The sequence below is a fragment of the Staurois parvus genome, unplaced genomic scaffold (assembly GCF_062004578.1).
Source record: "Staurois parvus isolate SC_StPar_1 unplaced genomic scaffold, SC_StPar_1.0 ptg000198l, whole genome shotgun sequence".
NCBI classification, from domain to species: Eukaryota; Metazoa; Chordata; class Amphibia; order Anura; family Ranidae; genus Staurois; species Staurois parvus.
In genome coordinates, this window is record NW_028317994.1 from 6,532,377 (window position 1) to 6,551,135 (window position 18,759).

At 41.2% G+C, this 18,759-nt stretch overlaps 1 protein-coding gene across 1 annotated transcript in view; it reads left to right on the top strand.

Moving 5' to 3' along the window:
* The window catches only part of PSIP1 (PC4 and SRSF1 interacting protein 1), a 115,577-nt gene that overhangs the window by 90,591 nt on the left and 6,227 nt on the right, over nt 1-18,759 (top strand). Inside the window, exon 15 of the mRNA XM_089678075.1 lies at nt 15,344-15,560. Coding sequence (XP_089534201.1) covers nt 15,344-15,560 — 217 coding nt within the window. The remainder of the gene's footprint in view (nt 1-15,343; nt 15,561-18,759) is intronic.

Here is an 18,759-nt window from a genome sequence, read left to right on the forward strand (position 1 = left end):
TGGGAATGGCCCCTTCCTGTTCCAACATGACTGCGCACCAGTGCACAAAGCAAGGTCCATAAAGACTTGGATGAGTGAGTTTCGGGTGAAGGAACTTGAGTGGCCTGCAGAGTCCTGACCTCAACCCGTTAGAACACCTTTTGGGATGAATTGGATCGGAGACTGCGAGTCAGGTCTTCTTGTCCGACATCAGTGCCTGACCTCACAAATGCGCTTCTGGAAGAATGGTTAAACGTTCCCATAGACGCACTCCTAAACCTTGTGGATAGCTCTCCCGAAAGAGTTGAAGCTGTTATAGCTGCAAAGGCCAACTCAATATTGAACCCTATGGACTACGACTGGGATGCCATTTAAAGTTCATCTGTATGTAAAAAGAGGCGTCCCAATACTTTGGCAATATAGTGTATGTTTGAACTTGAAAACTGAGCAAAATCCCATGCAGTGCATATCTGTAATCATCAGACATCTTCTCTCTACTCAGAGATGCAAAGCCTTTTCACATTTTATCAAGCCATTTTATTCTAATCGTAAGTACAGAACACAGTCTGGATATTTAAAGACCCTGAGTTGTAGGCTGCTACCTTCTGGTGACTGGACAATGGAAAACCTTTCGGATACACCCCCCTTTGGTGTAGCCATTTTACCCTACCCCACTCTGTAAGACCCCAGTGTCCTGCTAGTACTTGCTAGTGTCCTGTAGTTGATGGACCTCACCCTTATTGAGACATTTCTGCACTTGGCTCTTATTTACTTCAAATTCTTCAATCAACCTCTTCACTGCCTTCTACAACAATAGAAGCAGTGCACCCTCAGTAAAATCTTTGCTGTTGGGACAGCCTGTAGTGTTGCTTCAGGCACTGGATCCTGCTTGGTTGCTCACTTTGATAATTGCAGCACATGTAGTTTGCTTCAGGGCTCTAACAGGTCCAGGGCAAGTAGACCATTCCTATGGTTCCCGGAGCAGGGCAAGTGGTCCTTTCCTTTGGTTCCCAGATCCTGAAGACTCTTGGGGGTATGTCTACCATGACGGGCAAAGCTCGGACCCTTACATAGATCAGCAGCATGGAGAAGTAAGACAGGTTTGTCTGTTATCTGACTGTTACTGTAGCCCTTTAGTAAGTATGAGACTTAAAGAATATGTAAACCCAGCATTTCAGATTCCTGATATGAGCCTGCTGTACCATGTACTTGTGTGGAAAAACTATCCTGTTCTTTTTATTGCTTTCCTTTTGTGTGAAATCCTTAATGTTCCTGCCAAGTCCCTCTACTTTCCAATTAAAACTGATTATGCTAAGCTGGTCAGTTCTCTAGCTATGCCAGGATGCGGGGAACTCTGCATGCTCTCCAGTGATCTCACTTACCCTGACACGGTCCACCTGCACAGCCTTTCACTGGGAAGATCAGTGTCCCGTTGTTTCTCCTCTCAACTCAGGCAGCTGAGAATAGGGGAAATGTGATCAATTGTAAAAAAATGGGGAATTTTTTCTTATCTATACACAAATGTTTTTACTTTCATTTCTATTTTAAACTGGCTTGTTTGACATGATGAGGGCTTACAATCACTTTTATAGGTCAAGTTCACGTTTAAGGGAAAAATAATAAATGCTTTTTTGCAAAGGATTTCACCTGCGATCAATGGAGTCTCTGTACAGGCTTTCATTTAGAGATCTGGAGGACAATATAATGAACTACAAGTGTGCTGGTCAGTGCACTATTAGTCCATTGAGAACTACAAGCCGTCTGCCATGGTGGCAGACAGGACTTGTAATTCATTCACCAATATCTGCGAATGAATGACGTAGCTGTATGGGCAGAGGCCCACAAATCCGCTGCAATTTTAAATGCGACAACTGCCACAGAGAAGGGGGGTCGCTCAGGGTGAGGGGTTAGGAACATGTTACATACACCTTTAAATACAGGTGTTAACATGTAAGCTGTTTCAGAGGTGAACTTGGCCTTTTAATATCGCCACTTCTTAAAATATTACATATTCTGGCCGAAAAAAGACAAAAGTCCATCCAGTTCAACCATTAAAAAAAAAGTTATCCTACACCCAGAGTTGTTCCAGAGGAAGGCAAAAAACCCAGCAAAGCATGATCCAATTTGCTCCTGCAGGGGAAAAAATTCCTTCCTGATCCCCCGAGAGGCAAGCTGATATTCCCTGGATCAACTTTACCTATAAATGTTAGTATCCAGTTATATTCTGTGTATCCAAGAAAGAATCCAGGCCTTTTTAAGCAATCAGCTGAGCTGGCCAGAACCAACTCTTGAGGTAGTCTATTCCACATTTTCACAGTTCTCCAAAACACAGAAAGTTTTCTTCACAGTAAGATTACATTTCTTTTCCTCCAGACGTAAAGAGTTCCCCCTTGTCCTTTGTGATGACCTCAGGGTGAATAACTACACAGAGTTCACTATATGAACCACTGATGTATTTATACATGTTGATCATATCCCCCCCCTTAATCTCCTCTTCTCAAGAGAGAATAAATTCAGTTCCTCTAATCTTTCCTCATATCTGAGCTCCTCCATGCCTCTTATCAGTTTGGTTGCCCTTCTCTGTACTTTCTCCAGTTCACCAATGTTTTTTGTGAATTGGTGCCCAAAATTGAACTTTATATTCCAGATGAGGTCTTACTAATTTGTTCAGGGGTAATAGATCTCTCTGGAGTCTATACCTCTTTTAATACAAGAGAGGATTTTGCTCGCTTTAGAAACCGCAGCTTGGCATTGCATGCCATTATTAAGCTTGTGATTTACCAGAACTCCCAGATCCTTCTCCACCACTGATTCCCCCAGTTGTGTACCCCCCCTAGTATGTATGATGCATGCATATTCTTAGTCCCCAAGTGCAGAACCTTACATTTATCAACATTAAACCTCATTTGCTGCATAGTTGCCCAATTAAACAGTGCATTGAGGTCCGCTTGTAAGTTGAAGACATCCTGTAAGGACGTTATTCCACTGCATAACTTGGTATCATCTGCAAAGACTGAAATGGTATTTATAATCCCAGACTCTATATCATTTATAAATGTATTAAAAAGTAAGGATCCCAACACTGAGCCTTGGGGTACACCACTGACAACCCTAGACCATTCAGAGTATGAATCATTAACCACTGCTCTCTGAATACGATCTTTTAGCCTGTTTTCTATCCATTTACATATGGATTTTTCCAAGCCTGTAAACTTTACCTTACACATTAGCCGTGTGTGGGGAACTGTCAAACGCGGTTTCAAAATCAAAGTATACCACATTTACAGCCACCCCTCTCTGTCCAAGGTTTTGCTCACCTTCTTATAAAAAGAAATCAGATTTGTTTGACAACTTCTGTCTTTCGTGAATCCATGCTGTCTGTTGCCTAAAATATTTTTTTCTAGCAAGTACTCATCTATGTGGTCTTTTATTAAATTCTCCAATATATATATTAGCACCAAATTGGCCAGTTGTGCTATGCCAGTCATTAGAGTCCCTAAGAATTAGAAATGGCTTTGAAATGACAGAACTCAATTCTTTAAGGACCTGTGGGTGTATGCCGTTCAGGTGCTTTATTCCCCTTTTTATTCTTTCTAAATATTTTTGGATCGTATCAATTCTGAGCCAATGTGGATCATCTGGAGCTGTGTCAATACTATGCCATTATGGACAAGAGCTCCTCCATGCTCCTTTGTATACACAGAGCTTAAGAAGGTATTTAATAAATGTGCCTTCTCTTTGACCCCAGTCACCCACTCTAGATTATTTTGTAAAGGGCCTACATGCTCGGACCGAACCTTATTACTATTAATATATTTGAAGAATTTTTGGGGGGTTTTGTCGTGCTATCTTTTGCAATCTGACATTCATTTTCAATTTAATTCGATTTCAGTTTACACTTTTAATCAAAGAATACTGTTCAGGAGACACTAATAAGAAAACCAGGAATTGTTTGAAAGTAAAAACACTCAAGTGAATAAAATCAAACGTGGTGGTAAAATTTTCACCATTCAGATTACTAGGTGTTACATCATACTACAGGGCTCACTGTTGCCACCAATTTTCACCCAGAGCTCTTAAGGTACTCGGACACTTCCTTCTGTCCTCTTGGCATGGGGAATTACTACAGGGCATTCAACACCTCTGTTGCCATGTATCCTTCTTTGGACACCAGACCAGGCACAGAAGAAACGTGGGAATAGCTCAGGTAAACATTCACTGTGCTAATGGCCTGCAAAGTGCTCAAACCACTCCGTGACATTGCTTCCCTTGCACAGGAGCAAGGCCGTTTAATGCTGGTCTCTGCATTAGATTCTAGCTCTATTTCAGATATGCAGCAAGTGGCCTATCTGAGCAACTCGGAGAAATTCTGACATAGTTGTAGAAAAATCTGACAACTACCAGCCTTAATTCAGCCATCACTGCCTAGAGCCCAGAAGTGCCAGACTTATTTTCCACTCCTACCATCTGTACCTGAGTTGGATTCTGGAAGTAGGCATAGTGGAGAGTGAAGAGGACCCAGAGGCAGTGCTCGAGGAGTTGGAAGTGGAACTACCTCTTATAAAAGGTAGACATGGGAAACCTAAACAAGACCCAGCGGGGGTGTTGTAGGAGGCAGTGAAAGATTTAATTTCCCTCCTTGCGTATACCTGATGTTATGGCTTCACACACTGTCAAAAAAGGACAATCAGATTTGCAAAAGGTCACCTCTTGTCTCAAGGAGGAGTTGTACTATTTCTCCTACAGGACAGGTTCAAGGGATTCTACTCAAGTCTTTTCGTGGTGCCAAAACCCAATTGATGTATCTGTCCTGTTGTAGACTTAATATCCCTCCGCAAATTCCTTCACATTCCAAGGTTTCATATGGAATCTGCAACAAAGGGGAACATATGACATCCATGGACATCCAAGACGCTTACCTATACGTTTCCATTGACTTACCACTTTGATTTCTACTGTGGTGGCAGACAGACACTTTCAGTTTGTTTGCACTGTCTTTAGGCCTGTCTTCTGCTCCCAGGGTGTTCACAAAGATCTTAACACCCCACTCACAGTTCAGGGCATCTAGGTGACAGACTATCTAAATGACCTTCTCTTGAAGTATTTATCTGCATTACAACTCCCAACAAATGTCCAAAAGAAAATTCAACTGCTTCAGGCCTTTGGCTGAGTGACCAACATATAAAAAAAACTCTCCAGCACCCGCTCTATCTAGAATACTAGGGTCTGATCATGGATACTTCCCAGGCAAAGGCCTTTCTTCCAGAAAAGCTTTGTTAAAGCTTTCGCTCAACAACTGAGATCAAAAAGAAATCCTAGAGAGATTTTCCATGAGAGTCTGTGCCTATTGGTGGCCTCCTTCGTGGCAGTGCCTTTTGCCCAGTTTGATTCAGGAACGCTCCAACTAAACATTCTATTAGCATTGAAAAAGCAGGCTCTTTCCCTAGATCTTCCCTTGCTTCTATCCTCCCAAAGTCCTTGTTCTGGTGATCACTGTTTAACATTAACTCGCAGTCTAACAGTGGGGAAAATCCTTACCGACAATTGGAAAGTTTATACAACAGATCAAGTCTCAGGCTGGGGAGTAGTTTGGGGAGGGACACCTTAGCCTCCAGATACAACAACCTTTTTGTGTTTGTAACCAACACTGGGGATCTTCTAGCTCTGGCCTTGGATGTTCATTATCCCCTGGTCTCAGTTAAGGCTAGTTTATGCTTTCCCTCCGCGGAGCTTTGTACCTTGCCTGGTCCACAAAATATAGCAAGAGAGGAAGACTGGGATTTTTCTAGCAAGAATCTGGTACACAGACATCTAACCTGTTTGATCGCGAACATGTGCCAGGCATATTTATGAATTGGCAGCCCTTTCCAGTAAAGAACATTTCCTCAAAGTTACACGACAAGGTTGTGTAGCGCCCAAGGCAATCCCCTTCTTTTTTTTTTTTTTTTTCCCTTGCCTCTTTCTAGTGGACCTCACAGAGGGGGCACTCTGATTTAAAATCCATCAATGCACAGTTCATAAAGGATTTATAAACAATGCCTTCTCCTGCCTTTAGTGCCCTTTCAAGCAACCCTGTTGATGTATCCTGGGCCTTTAGGTGCCAAGCCTCTAAGGCCACCACCTTGTCTTCTGTGCTTACTTTTAAATTTGTTAAATTTTTCCAATCTTCTGTGGATGCCGCTTTCAGCTGCAAGTGCAATCTGAACCTGAACAGCGTTTTAACCCTGTTTCTTAGGCCTTTTGGCAGCGCTCATTTGCCCAGTCGTTGCCCCCCTTCTATTGCTTTGGGACATTCATGGTGCTTGAATAAATTGTCTGTGTTCTGTACTGTACGATAAACGTATATCTAAAGGCATAGCTTTTTTTTTTTTGCTTTGGATAGAGTGAGGGATTGTCTGTGTCCCTGTTCTGTTTCCTGTTTTTTCACCCTCTGTCGTCTTTTACCTTTTTATCAAAAGTGAAAGTAAGATCTCAAATTTTGGGTTTGCCCCTAGATCAGGAATAGAGGGGAAATCTTCCAATATGTACCTAGTTTTGGTGACTCGAAGGACAGGGATTCCTTCACTTTGGAGGGATTTCTTCTCACTTCCTTTTCACTATGGGACTGGAAGTGAAGGAAAACATCCACAGTGCAACACAGATGGTTAAAAAAAATTTGACAGGGTTATAACCCTCCCTTATTCTATCCAAGATGAAAAACAAAGTGCCTTTAGTTCTACTTTTAATATCAAAGGAATTTCGTGGGGGGGGCGGAGCCTGAGCATGGCGGCGCAGGAGAGCACGCTGTGAGTGCTCTTCGGCAAACCTCCATAGCCACCACCCTGTGAACCCTCATGTAGCGGTGCGTGGAGCCCTACCTGAGTCAGCCGAGCCTGGGATGTGGGATGCTGGAACAGGGAGAGGGGCAGGAGCAGTAGTCGGCCCCGATCCATAGGAGACTATCTCCCGGCGACCTGAGAGACGGAGGTGCGGTTTCCGAGGTGACTAAGTGACGCGGCATGACCACGTGGTCAGCCGCAAAGGAGCATTGGGAAGGGGAGAAGCCGGCCGGCGTTCAGAGAAGAGGAACAAGCCGGTTTAATCTCTAACCTGCCGGGCAGCAGAAGCAGCGGAGGCAGCAGTCGGATATCAAACAGCAGACGGCAGAGGACTGCTGGGACCCCGTAGGAATCCCCCCTGAGACACATCCCAGGAGAGAGAGGTGGACAGCAGTGGTCTGGGGCCAGCTCACAGGAGAATTTACATGGAGGGTGAGTGAAGATGGACTAAGCCGATAAGTAAAATATGAATTCATGGTGTCATGGACTGTGTGAGAAATTATTTAAAAATCCCTTAAAGGAGAACAGGGAGATTCCTGGGGGGGGGGGGGGGGGGGGTGTTAAGATATCTGGAAGAAAGAGGTTACTGGCTTGGGAAGAGAAGAGGCAAGGAAGGGTTAACTGAGAAAGAACAGACCAAGGCTGGTACCCTAATATATAACCTAAAGTCTCCCTCAGGATGATTAAAGAGAAATAAATATACAGGAGAGATGAAGAATAAGAGTGCCAAAGGAAGTGGACTTAAAGGGTCCCAGACGGGTATGATTAAAAAAATATACGTCCCAGGGGAATGTGACACCAGAAAGGTCTCAAGGTGGAAATGATAAAGGGGAAATGGAAATCAGCCTGGAAAACAGCCCTAGATTATCGTTGGGCCTGAATAATAGTAGTCAACAAAAGTTAGAAAACATAGAGAGGAAAGATCTGGAAAATGATTTACAAGTACCGAATAAAAGAAATGGCAGAAATGTTTAAAAACCTGGAAAAAGCCTTAAAGCAAGAAACGACAAACATACGACAGGATTTGAGGCATCTGCTATCGAGAGTGGAAGAAACGGAGGAAAAAGTTAATCGTACCCAAAACATCGTAGATTTAGGAAAAAGGATTGCTACTATTGGGAACATTCAGAAAAAATTGCTGTATAAGATGGAAGTACAAGAAAACAGAGACAGGAGAAACAACTTTAAATATTTCTGGGACTCCTTGTAACCTAAAGGAGAAGAAGTGAGAGAAACCGTTTGTAAAATTTTTAACTCCATTCTGGATAGACCTGAAACAACGTTAGTTAAGTTGGAGGGAGTCTATAGATCAGGAAAGTTCTACCAAGGCAAGGAGAAGGAAAAACCAAGAGATACAATTGCTTATCTGCACGGGTATGGGGATAAGGAGGAGATTTGAAGAAGGATCAAAGGGAAAACAAGTATGGAGAAATGAATATCCAGATCTTTGCAGACTTACAGTTGTGGCCAAAATTATTCAACCCCCAATGCTGTAAAGGGGTTTAGGGACTATAGTGTACATTTGGAATTGTATTCAGAATCAAATCCTACAAGGACGTTGTAACTACCCAAATGCAACTAAAATGACATCAATTGTTTATGTAATACAGTAGTAAATGGTTCTTATGTGGTTTCTTCATTGCCACAATTATTCAACCCCTTAAAGACTACCACTCTGAAGAACAGAGGTTCATACAGGTGCTTTCCATCAGGTATTGAAAACACCTGTGGATGTCACCGAGCAGCAATCAAGCATAATAAGCACCAATTAGGCAGCTTTAAAATGACTGTGATACTCAGCTCCTTCTAGACATTTACTGGTGTGGTTACAAACATGGTGAAGGCAAGAGAATGGTCCAGGAAGACAAGAGAAGAGGTGATTTCTCTTCACAGGAAGGGCAATGGCTATAAGAAGATTGCAAAGATGTTAAACATACCAAGAGACACCTTAGGAAGCATCATTCGCAAATTCAAGGCAAAGGGCACTGTTGAAACGCTACCTGGTCGTGGCAGAAAGAAGATGCTGACTTCGACTGCTGTGCGCTACCTGAAGCGTAGAGTGGAGAGAAGTCCCCGTGTGACTGCTGAGGAACTGAGAAAAGATTTGTCAGATGTGGGTACAGAAGTTTCAGCCCAGACAATAAGACGCACACTGCGTAATGAAGGCCTCCGTGCCAGAACTCCCAGGCGTACCCCCTTGCTGTCTCCAAAGAATAAGAAGAGTCGACTGCAGTATGCCAAAAGCCATGTGGACAAACCACAAAAGTTGTGGGATAGTGTTCTGTGGACTGATGAAACAAAATTAGAACTGTTTGGGCCCATGGATCAACGCTATGTTTGGAGGAGGAAGAACAAGGCCTATGATGAAAAGAACACCTTGCCTACTGTGAAGCATGGTGGAGGGTCAATCATGCTTTGGGGCTGTTTTGCTTCTGCAGGTACAGGGAAGCTTCAGCGTGTGCAAGGTACCATGAATTCTCTTCAGTACCAGGAGATATTGGATGGAAACGTGATGCAGTCCGTCACACACCTGAGGCTTGGGAGACGTTGGACCTTTCAACAGGACAATGATCCCAAGCATACCTCCAAGTCCACTAGAGCATGGTTGCAGAGGAAAGGCTGGAACATTTTGGAGTGGCCATCGCAGTCACCAGACTTAAATCCGATTGAGAACCTCTGGTGGGACTTAAAGAAAGCAGTTGCAGTGCGCAAGCCTAAGAATGTGACTGAACTGGAGGCCTTTGCCCATGAAGAATGGGCGAAGATACCCGTAGATCGCTGCAAGACACTTGTGTCAAGCTATGCTTCACGTTTAAAAGCTGTTATAACTGTAAAAGGATGCTGTACTAAGTACTAAGATTGAATGTCACTTGGGGGTTGAATAAAACTGATAATGCTGTGAGCACAGAAAAGACATTTGTGGTTATTTCATTATAACTGTTATGTTATATTTGTCTGACCTACAAGTGCCTCTTTAATGTAAATGTAAGCAAGATGACTGAATGATCAAAAGCAATGTCAAACTGGCCAAAACACTCAATTTCAGTGGGGGTTGAATAATTTTGGCCACAACTGTATCACTTGAGACTTTGTGGAGAAGGAGATCTTTGAAACCTCTACTTGAGCAGATGAGAGAACGGAATGTACACTATAGATGGGGAAAACCAGAGTGTTTAATCGGATGGAAGAATGGTGTTGCAGCATATCTGAGATTTCCAGAGGACCTGAGAGACTTTTGCGATAGACTGGAATTAAATAGCATAATTATCCGTGGATGGGAAGAAGAGGGAGAAATGGATGTTAGGGGAAAGGAGTTTGGCAGACTGTTAGAATATGAGGATGAGTAAAGAGGTGTTTTTTTTTTTTGTTTTTTTTTGTTTTTTTTAACTTTTTCTCTCTCTCTCCTCTTCTCCACGCACCGTGAAAAATAAAGCTAATGGAAATAAATAGATGGAGGGTAAGTAGGGTGGTTGGAAGGAGGGAGTGCTGCATATGAATGCAGTTTAGCCCTAAGGTTTAATCAAGGGTGTGTGTAGATTAGACCCACAAATGATTAATAGGCAAACTAGAGGCCTAAAAAGGGGAGGGGTGTTGGGGGGAGGGAACCGGGAGGGGTGGGTGGGGGGGTGAGTAGGGGGAGTAAAGTCACCACTCAGCAAGGAGGGAGGAGATATAAAAGAGAAGAGGAGAGGAAGATGGGAACAAAAACAGTAGAAAGATGGAAGAAATTCAATTTATAATTTATAATGTAAATGGATTAAACTGTCCTGGGAAAAGATTTAGATTATTTAAGGAGTTACAGCATAGAGAATCAGCTGTGGTATTCTTGCAGGAGACACACTTGGAAATAGAATCAAAAGTTAGGCTGAAATCTAGATATTACCCAACATGGTACTATGCAGATTCCCTAATTAAGAGGGCAAAGGGAATAGCAATAGGGTTCGCAAAGAATATAAGATTTGAATTGGAGGGGAGAGAAACAGACCCGGAGGGAAGATTTTTGTTTTTAAGGGGTAAACTGCAAAAGATTGAGTGTACCGTAGCTAATATTTACTGTCCAAATAAGAAACCAGAGTTATTTTTAAAAAGTATTTTAAAAAAGTTGATGGATTTAAAAAAGGTTATTTGATAGTGGCTGGAGATTTTAATGTTTGTATGGATCCACAGATGGATACATCATCTAGTGTGCAGAGAGAGGGAGGTAGGTCTTTGAGACAACTGAAGAAAACAATACAGGAATGCCAATTGGTAGATACCTGGAGAATTAAGCACTTGAAAGATATATAATCCAATCTCGAGTACATCCTGTGTGCATTTGAGAAGTATAATCTATCAATACAGGAATGCCAATTGGTAGATACCTGGAGAATTAAGCACTTGAAAGATAGAGATTATACTTTCTTCTCAAATGCACACAGGATGTACTCGAGATTGGATTATATATCAATAGAACATCGACTTTTGGAATCTGTGGTTTAAAGTAAATATAGACGTTGGGTTAATATCAGACCATGCTTCTGTCACAATGAAATTAGGAAGGGGTAGGCAGAAGACGGGAGGTCTGATGTGGAAGTTGAATGAAGCACTTCTCCTGGATCAAGAGACCGATAAGAAGATAGAGGAAGAGATTCTTTGAGGAGCATGATACGGGAGAAGTGTCGATTTGCTACAGTATGGGAGGCGCATCAGGCTTACATAAGAGGCATACTCATTGCGATTGGGGCTAGAAAGAAAAAAGGAGAGAGAGAATGAAAGGACTTTTAAAGGAACTATTAGAGCTTGAACAGATATACAAAAATAGAACAACAAAAGAGATAAATCAGAAAATTAAAAAAAAGAATTAGAGTTATTGATGGAAGAGGGAAAAAAGAAGAGTTTTTAATAAAGTCCTACGTGAAAGATATAAATGGGGAGAGAAACCAGGAAAGTATTTAATGAAAAATCTGAGGAAATGGAAGAATAGGAATTATATTGAAAATATAAAAAACCCCAAAGGAGAAATGATGTATTCAACTAAAGATATTGTTAAGGTGTTCAGGGAATATTATAGTAAGCTGTATAATATCACCCCACATGATACTATAAATAAATCGGGAAAGTTAAAAAGAGACATATATTTAAAAAATGCAGGTTTGCCAAAACTTAATGAAGTACATATGAAGTTTCTAGACTCAGAGATCACACATGAAGAAATAAAAGTAGCATTAAAAAGCTCTAAGTCTGGGAAAAGTCCAGGACCATATGGTTACACGGTGAAATATTATAAAAATATAATGAATTGTTGATACCCAGATTGAAGATATATATGAATGCTTTGGGGGGAGAGATGGAGATGAGGGAATCCCTACAAGCTCATGTGGTATTCATAAAGAAGGAAAGGTTGAATCCCAGTGTGCAAGTTATAGACCTATTTCACTGTTGAATACGGATACCAAGTTATATGCAAAGGTTTTGGCAAACAGGTTGAAGGAGTTGATGCCTGATTGGATCCATGAAGATCAGATGGGATTTGTTCCAGGAAGAGAGGGCAGGGATAACTGATTGAGATCCTTGTTGCTTATTCAAAATAGTAGAAAAGGGAAGAACCCGGCAGTGGTGTTGTCGATTGACGCGGAAAAGGCATTTGATAGAGTTAGCAGGGGCTTCATGATGGATACTTTAGAAGCCCTGGGGATAGGTGGTAGGATGAGAGAGTGGATAAGAAAGTTATATAGTGGGCCTTCCGCAGTAATTATGGTAAAAGGCAAGAGGTCTGAACCTTTAGAGATGTCAAATGGTACAAGACAGGGGTGCCCGTTGTCTCCATTATTGTATGTCTTGTCCTTGGAGTCTCTACTAGCTACAATTAGGATGAATGTGGACATTACGGGTATTCAGATAGAGAACATAAGATGGCTGCATTTGCTGATGATCTCTTGTTTTATGTGGGGAATCCCAGGATAACACTCCCAAATTTAATGAAGTGCTTGAGGGAATATGGGGAAATATCAAACCTGAAAATCAATATAACTAAGACGGAGATATTGAATATTAATCTCTCAAATAGTGAAAGGGAAAACTTACAAAGAGAATTTCCCTTTTAAATGGGAAAAAAAGAGTTAAAGTATTTAGGAATAAAACTTACGACATCATATCAGAATTTATATAAACTAAATTATATTGCATTACTAAACGAGATAAGGCTAGAATTAAGGAAAATGGGAGGAGGAGTCCCGACTTGGTTAGGACGTATAAACTTGATAAAAATGATTATACCTAAAATCCTATATAAATTCCAAATGGTCCCCATCAAATTCCCTGAGGCTTATTTTAAGATAATTAAAAAAATAAGATATATATGGAGGAATAAAAAAACCTAGAATATCTTATGAAGTTTTAAGTAGAACTAAAGAGCGGGGGGGCATGGAAGTGCCAGACTTTAAAAGATACTATAAAGCAGTAATTTTGTCAAGAATATTTGATTGGACACATAACACTGAGAAAAGTTGGGTTAAAATTGAAAATACACTGAGTGGAAGGATATTGAGGGAAGTTGTATGGGTTCCAGCACAATGTAGAGAATAACACTAGTTTGTACACTTTGAATGTTTTGAGAGTTTGGGATGTAATGCACAAACAATTGGGATGGGAGTTTAACTCACAATTAATGCCACTAAGGAACACAAAAATTTTTCCCCCAAGGCGGGAGAAGATTGTGGGGAAAATGGATTAAGAAGGAAAATGCCCAGTTGAGAGCTATAATGGTGGAGGGGGAATTGAAATCACTTAAGGATTTGGAGAAGGAGGGTGGAGAAGTTTTCACAAAGATAGATGAATGGAGATATCACCAATTGAAGCACTTTGTTAGGAATCTCCCAAAACCCCTAAGATCTAGAAAAGAGTGGAACCTGTTTGAGAGATTACTTGAATCAAGGGGAGATGGGAGACACGGAATAGCAAAGATATATAAAATTCTCACTGATTTAGACACAAATTCAAAGCCAATGTATATAGTTAATTGGGAAAGAGATTTGGGAGTGGAAATTGATGAGGAAAAACAGAGGAAAATATTTAGACTAATTCACGAAAATATATCCATGAGAGAGGTGGAGGTGAATTATAAGTGTTTGACAAGGTGGCATATTACATCGGAAGTGGAAAATAAGATGTGTGATGAGAAGTCACGGTGGTGTTGGAGAGGATGTGGAGAGAGTGGCACGGTGTATCATGTATGGTGGGGATGTCCAAAAATTAAATTGTCATGGAAGGAGATAGTGAATTTAATTAGGAAGATAACTGAAATTGAGGTTGGTTTGGATCCAGAGACTTGTCTCTTTCACTGTACAGAGTACTCTGTGAACAAATATAAGGAGACTGGTATTTGGTATTATCTAAATGCAGCAAAATGGTTAATAGCCAAGTTCTGGTGGAAAGTAGAGGTGCCGAGAGAGGAGGACTGGATGGAGAGAGTTGAACAAATCAGTAGGATGGAAAAAATGATTCATATACAAGAAGATAAGATGGGACCATATTACCTGAGATGGGGCAAGTGGGAGGAGTTTAAGTTAAAGTTGAATAGAAGTGGGTAGAGTGTATAGCAAGTATATCTCCCTTATTTCTAACTAGAAGTGGCGAAAGTATGGTAGAGTTGGTGACGGGGGGGGGGGGGGGGGGGGGGGGGGGGAGTGGGAAAAGAACAGAATTGAATAAAATTTATGGGTTGGTTTTATGAGATTATAAATGTGATATGTATTTATCTGAAAAATGTAATAAATGTTTAAATAAAAACAAAAAATATCAAAGGAATTTAAACTGTATCTTTAATAATTTAAACAGTATCTTTGAGTACGGGACACAGGCCACCCTCCCTATATTCTTACTGAGAACTTACTGATGAGTCGGGTAGGTTATAGGGCAGACCTGTTCTCGGACATTTGCCAGTGTCCAATCACCTGAAGGTATGAACCTTGTAACCTATGGTGTTTTGAATATGTTGCCAGTGTAATGGTACTGTACACAAAGATATAGAATTTACAGGTAATTCGAACGTCCTCTCCTCTGCTCCTTTTCAAAATACAAGTCTGTGTTGAATATTTCAGAAATATGCATTTGTCATTGGTGGTTGATATTTTATTTCTGCAATTTTTAAACAGGTAGAGTGATGGTGGTAGCTAATCTGTTCAGTGCCTAATCTACATTTTTGTTTTTTTATGTTTAACAGAAATATATGGAAGTACAAGCATGCAAAAATGTAGGAAGCCTTATTAAATTTCTTTAAAGAGGGCAGTTATAGTTTGTTCCCACCAAATATAGATTGAGGGGAATTTATCAAAACTGGAGCAGCTCATAATGTAGAGCAGCTGTGTACAACAACCAGTCAACTTCTAGATTATTTTGCAACAAGCTGAAGTGAAGCTGATTAGTTGCCATGCTCAGCTGCTCCAAATTCTGTTCCAGTTTTGTTAAATATCTCCCGTTTAAATTTTGCTTTTAGAAGCAGTTGCGTAAAGAATTAGAAATGAAAAAATGTAAAAAAATCTTTAACATTTTTGCTTTCTCCTTGATAGATTCGTCGGTTTAAAGCCAGTCAGGTTATAATGGAGAAGGCCTCCATGCTTTATAACAAGTTCAAGAATATGTTCCTTGTTGGAGAAGGAGACTCTGTAATAACGCAGGTTCTTAATAAGTCTTTAGCAGAACAGAGACAACAGGAGGAAGCTAATAAATCCAAGGATTCAGGAAAGCGGGGACCTCACAAGAAGCCAGAGAAAGAATCAAGCTCAGGTGAGTTTGGCAGTGATGGTTTCCATATACAGCAGTTTGATGCAGTCAATGCATTTTAATTCAGTGTCTGTCAAATCCAGTCTCTACTGTCTGCAAATTAAGGTTTAACATGGCTGTAAAAAAAGTAAATAAAAACGTGCTTACGAATCTGAACGCAGCTGCATTGTTTTCAATGGACACTTTCCCATAGGTGCATAAACATGCACTGTGCTCAGTTCTTTAACCAAAAATCTGCATCTAAGGACCATGGCACATATTGCCTGTGCAACCTCTGTAGGGTCCAGGTATCGCCTCAGGCTACCAGTAGTGACACTGACCCTAGCCAAATGCAAAACTAGTCAAAAACAGTCAGAAAAAATGAGTAGGGAAAAAAGTCAGAAGCCTCCGCCTGTAAAACCATTCCTGTTTTGGGGGTCGTCTCATTGTTGCCCATCTAGTGCACCTGTTAATTTCATTAACACAAAAGCAGATGAAACTGATTACCAACCCCCTCTGCTACTTAACTGACCAGATCAATATGCCTGGAGTTTAATTGACTTGATGCTGTACTCTGATTAAAAAGTGTTCCTTTTATTGTTTTGAGCAGTGTACATTAATTGGTTTGTGTGAAAGTTATAGCGTCAACAAACTGTGTGTTTATACATATATTGGAATTTATGCAGCTTTTACTTTCTGACTGCCTATCACATTTCTTGAAGTGCTAAAATGCCAGGGCAGTACAAAAACCCCCCAACTGACTTATTTTTTTTTTAGAAAGTAGACACCACAGGGAATTTGCTGAGAGGCATGTTGAGTCCATGGAACATTTGTTTGCCACAAATTTTTTGAAAATGACAATTTTTTTTTTTCACACAAAGTTGTCAAATTATTATTGCTTACGCATGCCATGGGTATATGTGGAATAACACCCCAAAACACATTCCGCTACTTCTCCCAAGTATGGGGATACCACATATGAGAGACTTTTTGGCAGCCTAGCTACATACAGGCCCCAAAATCCAATGACCACCTCCCAGGCTTTCAAAGGCCATATTTCCTCATATCACTTCCTCACTACCTATCACCGTTTTTGGAGGCCTTAAAATGCCAGGATAGTACAAACACAAATTTAATAAGAGGCATGGTGAGCATTTTGCAGATATCATTTTTGTCTCAGGGTTTTGAAAAAGAATAAAAGAAAAAATACATTTTCATTTACTTTCTTAGTTTTCCAAAAACGTGGCAAAAAAATAGATCTGTAAAATCTCCCCATGTTTCTTAGCAAATACTTTGGAGTGTCTACGTTCCAAAAAGGGGTCATTTGGGGGGTGCTTCTACTAACCCACCTGATGGGCTTAAATCAGGTGGTGAGGAGGCAACATATGACCTCATCACCTGTCAAACACTCTGATTGCTTTGCAGAGGAGCAGCAGTGCCTGCTGCACTTGTGAATGAGCCCTTAGTTGCATCTGGCAGCGGCACTCTTAGGGCTTGTTGGGGAGTGGTAAAACCTTGCAGTTGAGTCACGGTTTTACCGCCCCCAATCTATGCTGCTGCCGCCAAAGGTGTACACATGCCACAGAAGGAATTACACCTGTTGCTTTTGGCAGATGCTGCCACCTGTCAGTCAAGACCCATTCAAGTAAATGGGGCCGCTCTGGAAGTGCCCCCACAATTGCATGCTTCTGCTGGGTCCAAGAAGTTAAAGCAGATGGTAAGAAAGCAACACGACGCTGCCTCCTTAACCTCTTTGCTGTACTGCACAAGGTTGCAGAGCAGCCTCCTTGGCGCATTTGTTTTATTTTGTTTTACTATGTTCTCTGCTGAGGGAACTGGCTTTTTTTTTTTTTTTTTTAAGCCCAGTCTGCATGGACCCCTAAAAGAACGCACTCCTTTTAATTAATCTTTATGGGAATAGAGCAAAAAATGCTTTAGCCTCTTCCCACTGGAGGTACGTTAAAGCCTACCTGCCTAGAGGCCATGTATATGCAGCTCTATGTAAACTGTTTTCTGTGCCAATAGGTCACGCCCTGCGTGCTCCCAGCACAGCTACCAATGGGGACCAGAAAGCTCACGAAGTTTACTTGCGTTTGGGAACTTTCCGATCATGTGACTGCCAATCACAGCAGTCACATGATCAGAATGCCTGCCTCTCAGAATTTAGAACCTCTTAAAAGGCCGGGATGCAGCAGAAAGGGGTTGGCCTGGCAACTGAGCATTATTTATATTCGCTGGTGTCATCTACATTTTTTTTGGCAATGACAAGATTACACCTTTTCACAGCCAGTGTTTCTGAATCAGAAGCTAAAGAGCAGAAGGGGGCCCCGCTGCCTTTTAACAGTGCGATCAGGGGATTTACCTCCCTTCCTGACCAGGCCATTTTTTGCATTATGGTGCTTCTTTACTTTAACTGACAATTGCGCGGTCATTCAACGCTGCACCCAAATGAAATTTATGTCCTTTTTTCCCCATGAATTGAGCTTTCTTTCGGTGGTATTTGATTGCCTTTGCATTTTGAATTTTTTGTACTACAACAAAAAAAAACGATTTTGAGAAAAAATAAACCATATTTTAGACTTTTTGCTATTAAATCTGTGAAGAAAAATTTTAAAAAATCAAATTTCATCATAAATTTAAGCCAAAATGTATTCTGCTACATGTCTTCGCTACATAAAAAAATCCTAATACGTGTAAATGCATTCGTTTATGTGAAAGTTATAGCATTTACAAATGTGGCAGTATATATACTAGAATTAAAATTTTTACTGGTAATGGCAGCGATCAGCAACTTATAGCGGAGCTGCGGCGGGCATTCTGACACTGGGGGGAACTGACTTCCCCAGTGACACCAATACATGATCAGTGCTAAAAAAACAAAAACCTGACACTGTACTAATGGCACCGGGCAGGAAGGAGTTAACATGAGGGGTGATCAAAGGGTTAACTGTGTGCTGTGTGTGTTACTATGGGGCCATGTGCCTGCTTCACTGTAATCACACTGCTTTGTATGGCCTCTGCTTAAAAATATATAATGTTTGGGGGTTAGAAGTAGTTTTCTAGAACAGCAGGCACTAAATGATGGTGTGCGAACGGCCCCAGCAGCGCTGCCGCCTGGTCCACCAGCCCACAATGACTGATCCGCCGCTGAGCAGGGTGGTAGTCATTGCAACATGACATCACGTGTGCAATCCCGCCCCTTTTAGCTCACTGTCTCTCTGGC